This window comes from Arvicola amphibius, chromosome 9, assembly GCF_903992535.2.
Source record: "Arvicola amphibius chromosome 9, mArvAmp1.2, whole genome shotgun sequence".
Lineage (NCBI taxonomy): Eukaryota > Metazoa > Chordata > Mammalia > Rodentia > Cricetidae > Arvicola > Arvicola amphibius.
The window spans coordinates 82,689,659-82,705,263 of record NC_052055.2 but is presented as its reverse complement, the minus strand read 5'-3'; the positions used below and the strand labels follow the sequence as shown (position 1 = coordinate 82,705,263).

The 15,605-nt window shown below is 39.7% G+C and overlaps 1 protein-coding gene across 1 annotated transcript in view; it reads left to right on the top strand.

The window, feature by feature from the left end:
- The window catches only part of Adgrb3 (adhesion G protein-coupled receptor B3), a 710,232-nt gene that overhangs the window by 686,494 nt on the left and 8,133 nt on the right, over nucleotides 1–15,605 (top strand). The window contains exon 28 of the mRNA XM_038342237.1: nucleotides 6,827–6,862. Coding sequence (XP_038198165.1) covers nucleotides 6,827–6,862 — 36 coding nt within the window. The remainder of the gene's footprint in view (nucleotides 1–6,826; nucleotides 6,863–15,605) is intronic.

The window sequence follows — 15,605 nt, the reverse complement described above, 5'->3', positions numbered from 1 at the left end:
CCACCAGCAATGCAGAAGTGTTCCCTTTACCCTACAGCCTCTCCAGCATAAGTTGTCATCAATATTTTTGATCTTGGCCATTCTTACCAGTGGCCATTCTTGGCCAGTGTAAGATGGAATCTCAGAGTTGTTTTGATTTGCATTTTTCTGATGACCAAGGATGTTGAACATTTCCTTAAGTGTCTTTCAGCCATCTTAGGTTCCTCTGTTGAGAGTTCTCTGTTTAGGTCTGTACTCCATTTTTTTATTGGATTATTTCTTCTTTTGAAGATTAATTTCTTGAGTTCTTTGTATATTTTGGAGATTAGACCTCTGCAGTTACTGAAGATCTTTTCCCATTCTGTCGTTTTGTCTTGTTGACCATGTCCTTTGCTTTACAGAAGCTTTTCAGTTTCAGGAGGTCCCATTTATTAATTGTTTCTCTCAGTATCTGTTCTGCTGGGGTTATATTTAGGAAGTGCTCTCCTGTGCCAATGCATTCAAATATACTTCCCACTTTCTCTTCTATGAGGTTCAGTATGGCTGGCTTTATGTTGAGGACTTTGACCCATTTTGAGTTGAGTTTTGTGCATCGTGATAGATATGGATCTATTTTCATTCTTCTACATGTTGATATCCAGTAATTAAATGCAAAAAAGAAATCATAATTTAAAAAGATTACATTTTTTTAAAGGAAGGTCAACACAATTTCTGGATTGTAGTGCTTCCTATTGGTTTATTTTTCTGAAATTTTTTTTTTTTTTTTTTTTTTTTTTTTTTTTTTTTTTTTTTTTTTTTTTGGTTTTTTCGAGACAGGGTTTCTCTGTGGCTTTGGAGCCTGTCCTGGAACTAGCTCTTGTAGACCAGGCTGGTCTCAAACTCACAGAGATCCGCCTGCCTCTGCCTCCCGAGTGCTGGGATTAAAGGCGTGCGCCACCACCGCCCGGCTATTTTTCTGAAATTTTATATATACGTTATTGCCAGTTAATGTTGGGCAGCATTTGCTCTGAGTCTGAAATACAGACAATTTATTGAACAGCTTGTGATTATACATGTCCTACATCTGTTTGGTCATGACCCATTCTCTCCCCTTTTCCCTGATCGCTCAGCATTAGCACGGGATCCTGTGGAGCTGATTTCTTGCTGGATTCAGCCAGTGTGAATCCCTGGCCAGAGCCTAGGTTTGAGGGGGATGCGAAAACAGAGGAGAGCTCTACTCTGTTCCTGCTTTTGACATTAGTTGGTGCCATAGCTTCTAAATACTTTCTGCTTCTGCCAGGTGCCCCAGTCCTGGGATAGAGTCCCACTGTCATCTTCCTTTGCCCATCCATCTTAAAGGTCTATTGGCCTCTTCTGCTAATCCATTGGTCACCTCTCGGTTCCCTTTGTGACTTCTCAGCTTCCCTAGCACTTGAGTTCTTAAGGAATGTGACCTAACGTAAACACGGAAGTGATTTCCAATACTCTCTTGTCACCTTGCCTTAGTGCCACTTATCTGCAAGACATTTACATAACGGAAAAAGTTAATGTATTACAATAAAGCATTATGTCGTTACCTACATAAAGTTTTGCTACTCCAGCCTCTCTGACTGCTTCTATACCAAAGAATATCTATCTGGATAAGATCTCAGATAAGTCTCACTGCATTTACAAATAACTGGAATGAGATACCATTCTAGGCTTTGCCCCTGGACACAGATACAGAACACTCAACAGAATGGTCATCAGAAGTAAAATATTTTAGTGAAAATGTCTCTTCATGGTGGCTGTCATACCACCTCGTGGCTGGTGTGAGGCTCAAATTACATGAAAACCTTTTGAAGATTGTAAGGAGCACTTAAGATGTGAGGCGTCACACTCTGAGTGTCTGTAAAGAAGTTTGAACACTATCAAGTCGATATTCAGGAATTTACACAGACTGTTATATGGTCTCACTTGGGAACCAAAAGGTACTGTCTCAAACAGAAACCATATAAAACTCTCCATGTGCAGAAACCATGGTTCATATATATATATATATATATATGTATATATATATATATATATATATATATATATATTTTTTTTTTCTCATGTCGATCTGGTAAAAGGAAAGTTTTCCCATCTTTATTGCCTTGTTTTTGCTCCCGGGTTAGAGAGTCTTATCTTTTATGCAGGCCTACAAACAAAATTAGCGTGAATAAAAGCCATTTCAGAAAATTAATTATTCCCAGACTTCATCGCCACAGCTATTTTTAATGGATTTGTTATCAAAGCTTTCTTCCTGTGAGTGAGTCCATTGCTCACCCTGTAATAGAAACTTTTAATAGCGTTCATATTGCCATTCATTAGTCAATGGGATTCATTACTTGCTGTGAATCGTCTAGTGTCTTGTCCAGTTTAATTTTCAGTGACACAAAGAATGACATAGCTCCTCCGAGAAATTATTCATCATTTGACAAGAGTCTCACGTGGAGGCCTCTCTAGGCACACATGCACTAAGTGGCCCTCTTAGCCTGAGACCATGACACATTTTTTCAACTTTTAAAGGATCTTAAAGAATGTCTCCCTTCTATCAGTAAAAGGTATGCTTTCCCAATCAATTGTTCTGACTCTTTCCGTTGTTAGTCTACTCTGTGTGTAGGTCGCTTGGTTATCCAGATCCTTCTTTAAAACAGTAACAATAAAACAAAGGTCACATGAGTTTAAGTTCTGGGGCTGTCATATTACACTCCTTCAATCAGTCATCAAGAATTTTGCAGCTGCAAGCTGTTGTGACATATCTTCTTCCAAATGCTAAGGCTACGCAGCTAATTAAATAGGACTAAAAAGGCAAACGTGTAGGTGGCAAAAGAGGGGACAGACAGGTAGGTACGTTTCAGAGATCAAATACACAACCCACGAGTGGATTTAATATGGAAGATGAGGGATATGTGTATAGGAGGGACAGTTGAGATTTTGTCTTGGTTGACTAGTTATTAGTATTGTCTGTGATAAGAAAGACCATGTAAAAAAGGATATTTGCATATCGAGCAATAGTATTAAAACCTAAGGGGTAAGTCATGTTATCCAGGAGAGCATACAGGACAGAACAGATCTCAGGAGCTCCAGATTTAGAAAGACCGGGCATAGGAAACAGCCAGCAAAAGGAGATTTCAAAAGGAGCCATAGTTAACTGAAAGAAGAAAAAGGGGGCGGGGGGGAGGGAGCCGAGAGCTGATGAGAGCTTTAATGAGGAAGTGATTAACTTTCTACAGCTTCTGAGAGTCCAGTGAGAGGAGGGTGGAAAATTGACCTTGCTGTTTGTCCAAATGGAGCTCATTAAAGGCCTTTGACAAGAATTTTAATGGAGTGTTAAAAGCATAATGCAGTTGGGATGAGTTCTGAGTGAAGGATTGCAATAAGGAAACTGCATCAGAAAGAAGGCTGGGTTTTAGGTTCCCTGGAAATGTAGGCTTTGTAGGCAGGGAGACTCGGATCTTCACAAAAATTTAACGTCACATTGGCTTGCTTTAATTTGACATGTAATTTTTTTTTTTAGTTATCAAATGATTTTTAAAAAATATCGTGCGGCTCGAATACTTAGTTGATTCTCTTTGTTTAGATGTGTGGTCAGAGCTGAGGGCATGTGTCAGTTGGGAAAGAGCTTGCGTTGTGATCATGACGACTCCATTTCAGTCCCTGGCACCCACCTGAAAAAAAAAAAAAAGCCAGACACAGCATCACATGTTTCTAACCCCAACACTGGGAAGACAGAAAACAAACAGAGTATGGCCAGTACCTGAGCCACAACTGACGTCTTCTAGCCCCCACACACATTCGTACACACACAGGAACGTGTGTACACACATGTGAACAGACATACAAACACAGTCAATATTTCTAGCCATTCTCATGCCTTACAGTGGCATTCTACAAGGCTCAGAGGAACACTGGAGTAAGCACGGAGGTGAGTCACAGTCTCAGCAAACTTCAGCCTCAAAAGACTTTCCCAAACATTGCGTGTATATGCCCACAAGGTAGACACACACAGAAACAAAAAGGGTTGGGATTTTTCTGGTTTCCCCCTTGAACTGCCAATGTGTCAGGGCCTGACACATAGATAACTGACCTTTTCAGTAGCAAGTGTCACATCTCTTTCTTATTGTAGCGTTGCTCACAATTGGTCTATTAGAATGATATCACATTTTTTTTATTTTGGTTTGATTTTTACCCTAACACAGTGTGACTCTTGCTCAGTTCCAGAACAGTATGCAAAATACCCCAGACATCTTGTGTGTCAACTCTTAGTCTGCATACCTGAGCTAGTGAGACCTCACATGGAAAACACTGAACTTATAATCAGACCTCAGTTTTCAGCACAGTTCACTTGATTACCTTCTGGGTCAAACTACTGGTTCTCAGTTACACTCATTCATAAAACACCACTATTTTCCAACAATTCCACAGAGTGGATTATCATGTTCAAATGTGAAATCACTTTATAAGATGCACAAGGTTGAAGCACTCAGTTTTTTGGGGAAGTGAATAGCCATGTGCCCCTTTTTTTCCCTTTGGATTTAAAATACCTGACACATTTCCCATACTAGCTGATCTTTAAACCTGCCTGATTGATTTAGTAACCATCCCCACCACCGCACCGGGTTTTGATTAAAATCTGTGTGATTCATTTGCTCATGCCTTCATCTAATCTTGGAGACTGCCAGACCTGCTGTGCCCTTTGTTTGGCTCTAATTTTAGTGAAATTGAATAGGAGAAAAGGGAGAAGGAGAGTGCCGTTTGTAGGAACATCTGTTTTCTTTTCCCTGTGGCATGTCGACATAGGCGGCCTTGGGATTCTAGGCTGGAATCTGGTGCTGAACTCCTTAGGTTCCCGTCTTTCCCTGTAGTTCCTACAGCATGGAGCCTTTTGCAGCATGCGTGCATGGAAATCTCCAGTTCCTAGGCAGCAATGCCTTGTGATCCGAAACAAATGCGGTAACATATGGCCGTTTTCACCTTTGGCAGCAGAGAGGCCCTCGGAGCATGCAGCAGAAGGCTCTCTCCTTCTAGCTGGTTGAATCTCTTTTGAAAGATTCCACCGGTTCATTTTCAGAAAGAATGTGAAGCTCATGACTAATGTTTCATAATAACTGCTTTTTACTAAATGTTTTCATGATTAGATTTTCTGTATTATAAAGAGTTTTGCTTAACACATATTTATTAAAGAAAAAAAATGCCTTGCTGAATCACAGTGCTAGCGTCCCTAGGAGCCAAGAATGGAACCCCTGACACACAGTCTAGCAGACTACTGCAAAGGGCAGTGCAGAGCCAGATCTGTTTAGAGATGTCCTCACACCCCTTCCTCTCCCAAGGATGTCACCAGCATGAAGGTAGCATGCTGATGAGACAGGGAGGAAATGAGAGAGCATCGTGTTTGAGTTTCCATTTCAATAAAGCGTGTCCCTTCCTGCTCTCTCCCCAGTATTCTTCATAGTGGATTCCCCGCGCTCAGCAGCTCCACCCCAATGAGACAGCATCCGAATGGTCCCTGTTTCCTCCTTTAGCCCTTCTGTCTGCTGACACATGCTCCTGAGGGTAGGCTGCACAGGAGCGTCTGGTTTTCTAATGACAATTAGAGCTCTAGCTGCAGAAAATCACGTTTCACGAGTCCTTTTCTTGTCTTTCCTAGGGAGCAACAGTCATAATAGCAACTAGAGCTGCCATGAATCCTCAGGGTGACAGATGCCTGAGAAGCTAGTGGCTTTAAGGTTATGAGGATTGAGCTGGGAGTAGGGAAAAAACAAAACGAAACCTGCCCAGAGGGTTTGCATGTCTCCCATATGTTTCTTCCCCACCCCTTCAAGGAGAGGCAGAGTCCACTTAAAAAAAAAAAGGCACGGCAGAGATTTGCTTTGTTCTCTAAAAATGCTGGGATCTTTTTAGACATTTACAGGCCTCTCCCTCTACACCTCATCCATTTTAAGAATTGGTGGCTCCCTGGAGCAGATGCTAAAAATACTACCCCCATATTAATAATCACGAAAGCCGCATCCTCACAGGGGCCTGCTTTCATTCTGTTTTAATCATATTTCCTTATTTTATCAAGCCCACTGCCTAATTGCTTTATCTCATCAATGTCTGTGTATCTGTAACTAGATTTGGATGTTGTTTAACAGATTTAGAGTCAGAGAGAAACACTGCGAGACACTGTGTTAGGGTGTGGAATAACAGTAGTTTGATGAAATAGGAATTAAAAATATACATATATTGTCTGGCTCCTAAGTACTAGTAACAAGAAGGACTAGGAGAGGAGATGATCTCATTCTGAGAAATTTGTACAAGACTGACACTAGGAACTTCAGAACTTAGACAGGCAGACGGAGTTTGCTTGACATGAGGTGAGGTCTCAGCACCCCAGAAGCTCAGGCAAGATAAACCCTAAGTGCCGAGAACAGCCTGAGCAACATTGCAAGAGCCTGTTTGAAAAATAAGCTGGATATCTGTGGTGGGAGGTGTCAACGTTCCTAGATTATTTTTCTGATACAACTTCTAATCCTCCATGCCTGCAAAGTGGTTTTTGCTAAAACTAGCATCTCTTTCAAGACTGAAGGCAGATGGAATTTTCCCAAGAAGCAGCTTTCCTGACTGACAACTGACGTCAGAACTCACCGTGGAAAATGTCTGTGTTTCTCTAGCCTTCAAATTTTCAAGTTCAGGGTGACAAAAACATGTAGATGGAAATTTTCGGAATCAGAAAAATAATCTTAATGACATGGCATAACACAAAGAGCAAGTGCGATTGTTTTCGTAGAATGTAATGACTTCTACTGGCTTAACTGACTAAACATAATTTTGTTGCTTTTCTCCTTCTTCTAAAATCAAACAGAGAAGAAAATCACGGTATTCCGACCTTGACTTTGAGGTAAGTCCTCATGAATTGCTTTATAATTTTAATTATTTAACTCAAGATTGATTTGTAACTACTCAAGCACAGCACCGTCTGTAGCTCTGTGGATATAGGATTGCCATTGTGTAACCATTATTTAAGGAAATCCAGGCTCTAAAATTAGGATCCTTCCTCTATACATGGCTGGAAGTAAGTGGTTTAGACTTCTAGTTACTCCTTTAAGGACATTTTCTAGACAAGTAAAGGTCTACTTTATAATAGGTAAATGTAGATAACTTACAGTTAGAAGTTAACTGGTTGATCCAGTTCATTGTGAGATAGGAGTGCCAATTTCCTGGGGTTTTGTTTGTTTGTTTGTTTTCTTTTTTTGAACATAAGCCACTTTGGTCCAATTTGACTTCAATGACCACCTGTAGAAATCCCAAGGGGATGCTTTGGCTGGCGAGCAAAGCTGAGTCCCAGACTGGCCTATATTGAGCTGTGACTCCTGTCCTGAGGTTCTTGGTGGTACATTCAGATTCCATTTTCCCCAATAGTTAGTGTTGATTCAATGTATGCCTGTGTTTAGTAGATGTCTTTTCACAGATATAAACAAGATGAAGATTTTCATTTTCCAATTTGCATTGAATTTATATTGATGCTGTGACAGTGATGTTGGAAGTCACTAGAATGATGCTGTCTATGCAGCCTGTGCTTAGCACAGAATTAATGATGTTTAAGTATCACATAAATGCACTTATGCATCTTGATAATTGGATGTGATTCATAGCCCGCTGACATAATTGGGTATAATATATGATAAATTTCTCCAGCATATTTTTACCCTTGTGACGCATACACAGAACTCAATATTTTAACTGATATCTCCAAAATTATAGGCGCCTCCTGGAATATGGGAACTTCTGATTCAATCTTTTCATTTGTGTAAGTAGGTGTTGTGTTTCTACAGCATACAGCACACATCATTGTGTGCCTTAGCGGTTGTATCTGTCACGATGGTGAAGGATGGAGCCCCAGGAAAATGATTTTGTTTAGTAGTAACTCGGAGCGTATGCCACAAAATAATAATAAAGAATCCAGCTTCAATGCTTAAATCACAAATATCTAGGCAGCTCCAGTGTAGTCACCTAGCATGAAATCTATATTTCACTGAAACCTAAAATTTTAACCAAAAAGTACCAGATTCATAAGAAAAAATCAAGCAAAAATATTTACCAGTCTCCACATTTGAGTCTTTTGTGTCCTTTATGGGACAAATACTATGTTAGTTCTTTAGGTATCAAAGGAATAAAGACGCAAATCATATCTGTTTGTGCATGTTGTGTACAGCATCACCTTTCTTGTGGCTACATAAATTTGTGTGTGTGTGTGTGTGTGTGTGTGTGTGTGTGTAGTCCTGAAAGTAATAATCTGTTATGTTATTCCAAAAGAGTGAACTCACTAGACCTCCATGACAAGACACAATAAAAACCTAGATCTAACATTAAGCCTAACCACAGCCAACAAGTTAAGTAATAGCAAAACCAAACATTGAGAAGAAATCCTAGCATTCGGGAGGCGAATCTTTGTAAGATCAAGGCCAACTTGAACCACATAGACATTTCCAGGCCAGCCAGGGTTATATGGTCTGAACAAAACTGGAAACAAATTAAACCACACTGTGTCACTGAGAACGTTAGGAGAAAATTGCTCTTTTTTCCTTCTATTCTCTATGGCAACCGCTAGCAAGCAGATGCTATGCCTAGTATTCCAAACATAGAACCGTAGTGTTAGCGAAGATATCTGCAGCACAGAACTGCGCCATTTCCTCACCTCTTTGACTACTATCGCCATCGCACGGTTACTGCAGGAGGTGAAGCTTGGGGTGGGGAATACTCAGACATCACTTTTCCCTTATTGACCATTCGCTGTTTCTCCCTTTTCTGCACTTGGACAATGACAGAGGTCTGACAGGGTCTGTGTCCAGAAAAATCACACTGTTTTTTAAGGTTTTCATGGTGTTAGCACATGTATATGGAACTTTGGGTTGTCAATGAGGAGCAGGCTACTTCCCTGTCCCCTCTTCTAAATTTAGACTGACTAGTTGACTTTATGTCAAGGTCCCTGCTACCCTTCTTCCTGAGTAGGCTTTACCATACAACAATCACCTTAAACAGTTTACTCTCGCCAGGCTGCCTTATGGGCTCCTGAAAGCATCATACTGTCAAACTTTTCCCTTTACACATTATCCAAGGCTCATATACAGTTTTAATATTTTGTTAATTAATTTTCCTTAAAGCATGAGGATCTCTCAAAAAAAATTTAAAACAGACCTACAGCATGAGCCAGCTACACCACTCCTAGGCATACATCCAAAGTCCTCCTTGTCTTATATTTACTGTCACATTGTTCATATTAGCAAGGAAATGGATATAGACTCTATACCCATCCACACAAGAATGGAAATGGGGCGCATACACACAATGGAATTTTTTAATAAAATTAAGTCATAAGGAGGAATGAAATTTGGAATAAAATGGATGGATCTGAAAAATATTACATTAAGTGAGGTGACTCAGGAAGAGTTTTTAAAGAAAAATTGCATGTCTCCTATATGCACATTCTAACTTTTAATATTTTTATGCATGTAAATAAGGGGGTGTGACGGTATAGACGACGACACTAAATAGAGGACCACAATAGGGGAGATAGAGGTGTCACAGGGAGACACATGGCAGAGGAAAGCAGGCAGGTACACAAGGGGAAGGAGAACAGGAGTAAAATGAGAGAGGAAAGCAAACACAAATTTTGATTGAAAACTGTCATGCTGAGATCTAATTGTTGTATGAAGATAAAAAAATAATAACCTCTGAAAATTGTTGGCTACTATAGCTGGAGAAAAGTTTTTTTGTTTCAGACTGACAGCCTCCAGGATAACACTGTATTACTGAACAAATAACCCAAAAGGCAGACAAGCTATAAAGTGAAGAAAGACTAATAATTCTTGCTCTCTGGGAAGTATACAGAAAATACAATAACGCTATTTCTATGTTATGCGACATATTCCTTGGTTTGTATTCCACCTTCAGCAGAGATCCTGATATACAATGAACACTCATTATGTTTCTTTGTGGAATGAGTGAATGAATGATTTAAATTCCAGCTGATTTTCAATGGTGTTTGCTTTAACAAAAAGCTTTTGAATGAAACTTGAGTTAAGACAAAGACTAGTATAGGAAACAAGCAAGTATGGAGGTAGCACTTGAAGAGTTTCCACTCTGGATCACACAGATGGGCACATCAAACATAACCCGAGGATGGGAAGGGCAGGTTGAAACTCCAGAGAGAAGATACGACAGAGAGATTGGCAAAAGTGTGGCACATTCACAAAACATGAGTCAGAATTCTCTTAAACAAAGGTCAATGGAAAAGAAATAAACAGGGTAACTTAAAATCTTACACCTCCAAGAGACGTTCTTACCTAACATGCTGCTAAGCCTGTCTGACTAAACTTTGTCTAGCCTTTTTATTTGTTTACTAATAGGGAGTAACTTGTTACTATCCGGTATATAATTTAAAGGTGACTTTGTTGGTAATATTCTGGGTAGATTGATAGGGTAAAACAAGAAGATGGAAATATCAGTTAAAGTGGCTCACCTAGAAAGGGAGGGATGAACTGACCATGACAGGTCAATCTGTGAAGTCTGTCAAATAACTGAATGGGGGATGGAAAGGCAGGACAAAGATACCTGCATTATGGGCTTGCATTTTTATATGTATGGGGAACAGAACCAAGGAAGAGAATGGACATCTGGTTAGGATGAGTTCCAGTGTGACATTGGCATGGAGGTGCCTAAGGTGATTCTAAGAATCAAGCAGCTAAAGTTGGTATTATTGGATGAGACAAAGCTCACGGAATTCCTAGAAGCACAGTTACCAATAACCGCGATGACACTGTAATGCACAATAGTATCTGTTCCATGTTAAAAATAGAGAAAGATTTTTTTAAAATCTTCTCTTCCAAAAACACAAACAGAAACCTTGTTTCATTTCTCCACTTGAATAATGTATTCTTTAAAATATCTTAGGATGTTTCTCTGAAGGTTCAGAGAAACCTCACAGAGCCACCAAATCCATGAATTTCATCAATGGTCATGAGCAATGAGTAAGGGCAGACTCAGATGTTGGCTAATGGAGCCATTCTTCACAGGACTTGACTTTTATTGGAAGAATTAGGGGCATGTTAGAGAGTCATTTAGAATAATTTGATATCATTGGAAACAAGGCTAAGCAATAACATGTAGCTTATATTAATTTCTAAATATACAAGGCATAGTCTTTCAAAAAATGTCTTGTTCAAAACAGGTTCCTCCCTGCTTTCTCCCTGAACCCCTACAGTAGGTACAATCCATTAAGCAATCAGGACTTATTTTATAGGACACGTTTGGAGGGCAAGTAATTTGAGCAATTTAATCCTAGACTGTATCCATTTTTTCATATGATTAAATTTAAACTGTTTCAAAATCATGCACTTATAACCAAGCATACTCTTGAGTGGCACTGAAAAAAATGTATAACTTTTTCAGTTTTCTTATATATACGCTCTGTACAGTTTATTTGAAAACCAAAGTACATTTTTGTCCAAATCATCACATATTTGGAGCCAGATATGGGCATAACTCTGCTGGATGCAGCTTCCATATTGTGAATGTATTGACACTCTGACCTGGTAATGGACCATAAATCACCATCCTCTAGCAACAGGCTTAACCCCATCAACCTGCGCCGTTTTTAAAAGTCAATATGAGTATTGGCATTCTCTACAGATCATTTTCTAAAGGCCACTCTCGCGAGAGTGAATTACAGAGCACTAATGAGCAAAGCCACAGATGGATATGGACAATGGCAATGTAGGTTCATAAAATTCGAAGGCTGGAAGTGGTGGTGACTTACCAAATGTGTTTCTAGTTCGTGTGAGCACAGGTTCTCCAGCCCTGTGCTCTAAGGTGAATGAAGAGTGTCTGACCCCTAACAATTCCCATCAGGGTGAAGAATCCATACGCACCAGTAGATCTTTTTTTATAATTGAGGCTTTTTCTCTGTCGTTCAAACACAGCTCTGTGATTCACACTTCTGAATTGGAAATCACCAGTTCATCGCAAATCCACTGTCAGCGCCTCAAAACCTAAGAGGATGGGAATGAGAAGGCAGGGCTCATGCCTAGAGTCGTTAGCACAAGTGCTCTTTGGGGCTCAGGACCCATGGCTCACAACCACCTGGAGCTCCAGTTCGAGGGGAAAGTCAGTGCTTCTGACCTCAGCAGGCACCTGTAGTCATACACACAAATGTGCACACGATATGAAAATAATTTTTAAAATTTAAAAGTAAATATCCCTTCCAATGGAGAAATGTTATTAATGGGAGGAGATGATAAAATTTATAATAGTTTTCCATGACACAGGGACCGCCCTTGCTGATATGCCCATGCCATCCCATTGATTTCATTCATCCTGCTAACATTCACTAAGCAGCTACTGACTACCAGACAGTATATTCCATGTCAAGGATGCATAGAGGAAGAGATCACCAGCTAGGAGGTGTCCTGAGGGCGAACCATGAGGGCCCACATTACAAACATCATTGCAGTACTGCAAAATAGTTTCAGCTACTCGACATCTAGAGAGGTAGGGAGGGCCTGCTATGTGGGACGCATAAACCCTCCTAGTTCTCTCTTCTCCCATCTGAACAGATCATAGTTTAAAACCCTCAGCAGTCTCTAGCAGGATGCTTTCTGAACCTCTGGAATATATCTAAGATAGCAACATGCTGAACTGACTTGGGGACTCAGATCACTTATCACTTGCAAGAGCAAACTGCCTCCTTCAGCTTCAGCCTCCTAGCCAATGAAGTAGAGGTCATGGCTGCTGCCTCCCAAAGTTACTGTGAGGCATTAGGATGACACTAATGGCTGCCTCCTCGTAGGTGGCTCTTGTCTATGTGGTCATGTGTCAAGTGTTCTACATCCTTTGTAAAATCTTCATGATAGCCCTAGCAGGTAGGCCTCATTGCTGAAGCTGCAACCACCAGGGAGACCGGATTCCTGTTTCAGGCCATGAAACTTGACATTGATGGCATTTCCACAGGTCTGGAGCTATCAGACTTGACATACCTCAAGAATTTAAAGGGTCTTCAAGGATTCTTAGGGTATAGTATGTGTTTAGGACATCAGATTACAGAGTACCTTATGATCTCATTTTTTAAAGTTTTCCAAATTATAATGAATGTGCTTTTCAACCCATCGCTATTTCTCTAGTATCAATTACTAACAGGTTCCAAAGGGTGCATTTTTTTGTTATAAAAGTATAAACTGAGTATCTGACACTCAAAGAGGTTTTGTTGTTGTTGCTGTTGTTTGTCGTTGCTGTTTTTGTTCAATGTTTTTTTAATGAAAAATGAAAAAGAAATAAAGAACCAAGCTGCTTGGGGGAGCATATACATGTGGTCAGTCTGGCGGTCATCGTGGACAGAGGTTCACGAATCTTTCAACACAATGTTAAAGGATATTAATCTGAGTGGAAAGGAATATTACTATGCACTGACCTTTATTGCAAAACACTCCTACAGTATTTACAGTGAAATATGATGAAAGCAACTAAATTCTGAAGATATTGCCAAACACTGTGTATTTTTTGTGCTTTTACACAGAAAGTACATGTTAAATACATGTTAGAGTTTTACCCTCATTTTAAGATTTTCAAAAACTGAAGTATAAATTGAGTTTTTCATAGAAGTTGGTTTCTTTGGGAAACAGGATATTTAACTTGTAAAAGAAAGAAAGAAGTAAACAAAGCCTTAGGTTAGCCAAGATCTGGGAAGAGTCGTCAAAATGGACTGATAACATGCATAAGCATGAAAAAGTCTACCAGGGTGTCTAAGATCACCAAAAGTATAAATGCTACAAATGAAAAGTTTCTGAAGCAGGAAAAGGAAGAACCCCTTAATATTTTGTAAAAGCTGAAAGTGTAGCTAAGTTTCCAAGCCCAGAACATCACCGGATAGATATTCTTCAACATCCTCTTGGAAAGCTGGCATTCTTATTGAAGGAACCTCCCTCATTCACAATGAAGGTAGGAAGATGTTTTGATACTATGAAGAAGAAGGAATGATGTAGGCAAAGCCAAGCTGAGCCTGGGTCAGAGATGGGAGCTGTTTATTGTAGCTATAATTGATACCTCTTCCAGAATGAAGGCTATTATTGCTATGGTGTTTCTGGCAGTGTCACGGTGGCCATTTCAATTAAAATGATTATCTGGCAAGAGAATATATTTGCAACTAATTTTTGCAAGTAGGAAAAGCTCTATATTTCAGCATTCAAGTTGTCATTTCCCTCCCTATTTATTGCAGGGTATTTTAGCTTTATTATTAGAATACCTCTCATGGAACTATGTGAAATATTCAAAATGATCTCTGTTTATATAGCATTGGCAGCCACCATAACTTTATATTTTTCATTGTATATTTTTAGTATGTCCAACCAATCTAATTTTTTAAAATAAAGCCCATCAAATTCAGAATCAAGTGCTGCTCATTCAAACAGACCATATCCATAAAACCTTCAATCTGGTAAGGTATCAAGTTTCCCAGTGAGACTCTTGACATAGACTTTGCTTTTCAAACATTCTTTATAAAACAAAGGTATTCATTGCAAGAATCAAGACAAGACTTTGAATAAGACTCAAACACACACAAAAGGATTCCTGTTAGAAAGATACGAACCCATTTAGCTTTTGGCCAGGGAAGAGTAGCAAATTTGATTGCTAGCAACATGAGACTAGAACACTCACACAAAACACAGTAAAAATCAGCTCACAAGGTAAATGATAAATGAAGCTGCCTGAAAAACACAGTCATCAAATGCCTGTAGCAAAAGTGCTGCACCTTTGGTGTCAGGAGCTTCAGGACAATGCATTGCTTGTCTTTGAAGAGGGTTGGTTTCACCAAGGAGAAGAGATTCAAGAGCATGGGTGGAAAGTAAGCTAGAAATGAGAAATCTCAAAATAGAGTGTGAGAGAGGGTAAAATATAGACAATCAGAACCATAATTAATTATTTTTAACTTAAATATGAACTTGTAAATATTTGGAGATTGTCTTATCTGTATTTCCCATAGTTCCTCCCTAATTTATATAGCATCCTCGTGTATTTAATCACAGCTACAAATTTCCACTTATTGGGATTCCAATGCAATTAATTCTGGTGTTCTCATTAGACTTTGACCTAACAGGAGGCAGTAGTTTAGCCTTATGTTTTTTCGCCATTGTTACTCTAGCATTTAGCACACTGTGAGGCATTCATCAGGATGCATTAAATGATGCCCTAAAATGTTCTGAGGGAAGTGATGGCAGTGTGGCGTCACTCCTACACAGAAGGAAATGACTGCGAAGAAATGTTCATTACTATGACAATGTGGCTGTTTTATTGAAGCATTCTCTGTGTCCCAGGGCCAATTCAATGAGTGTCTTAGGACCTGGTACTTCACAGAACTATTTGCCTACTGAGCACAGGATTCGCGGAATTACCTTGCCAGCTATGTGGTCCTCAGATCCCTTCACTGAGTTGCTTACGCAGATCCTCACTCTCATAAATATCCATCAGCCATCACTAGCCAAATTATGTTTGCCTGGTGTTTCTCTCTGAACCCCACAAGCCTGTTTTCGTGTACTCTCTTTGAGACGGATGGGAAGTTAATGGCGCGGTAATTGCTTGCTATGTTTCACGTT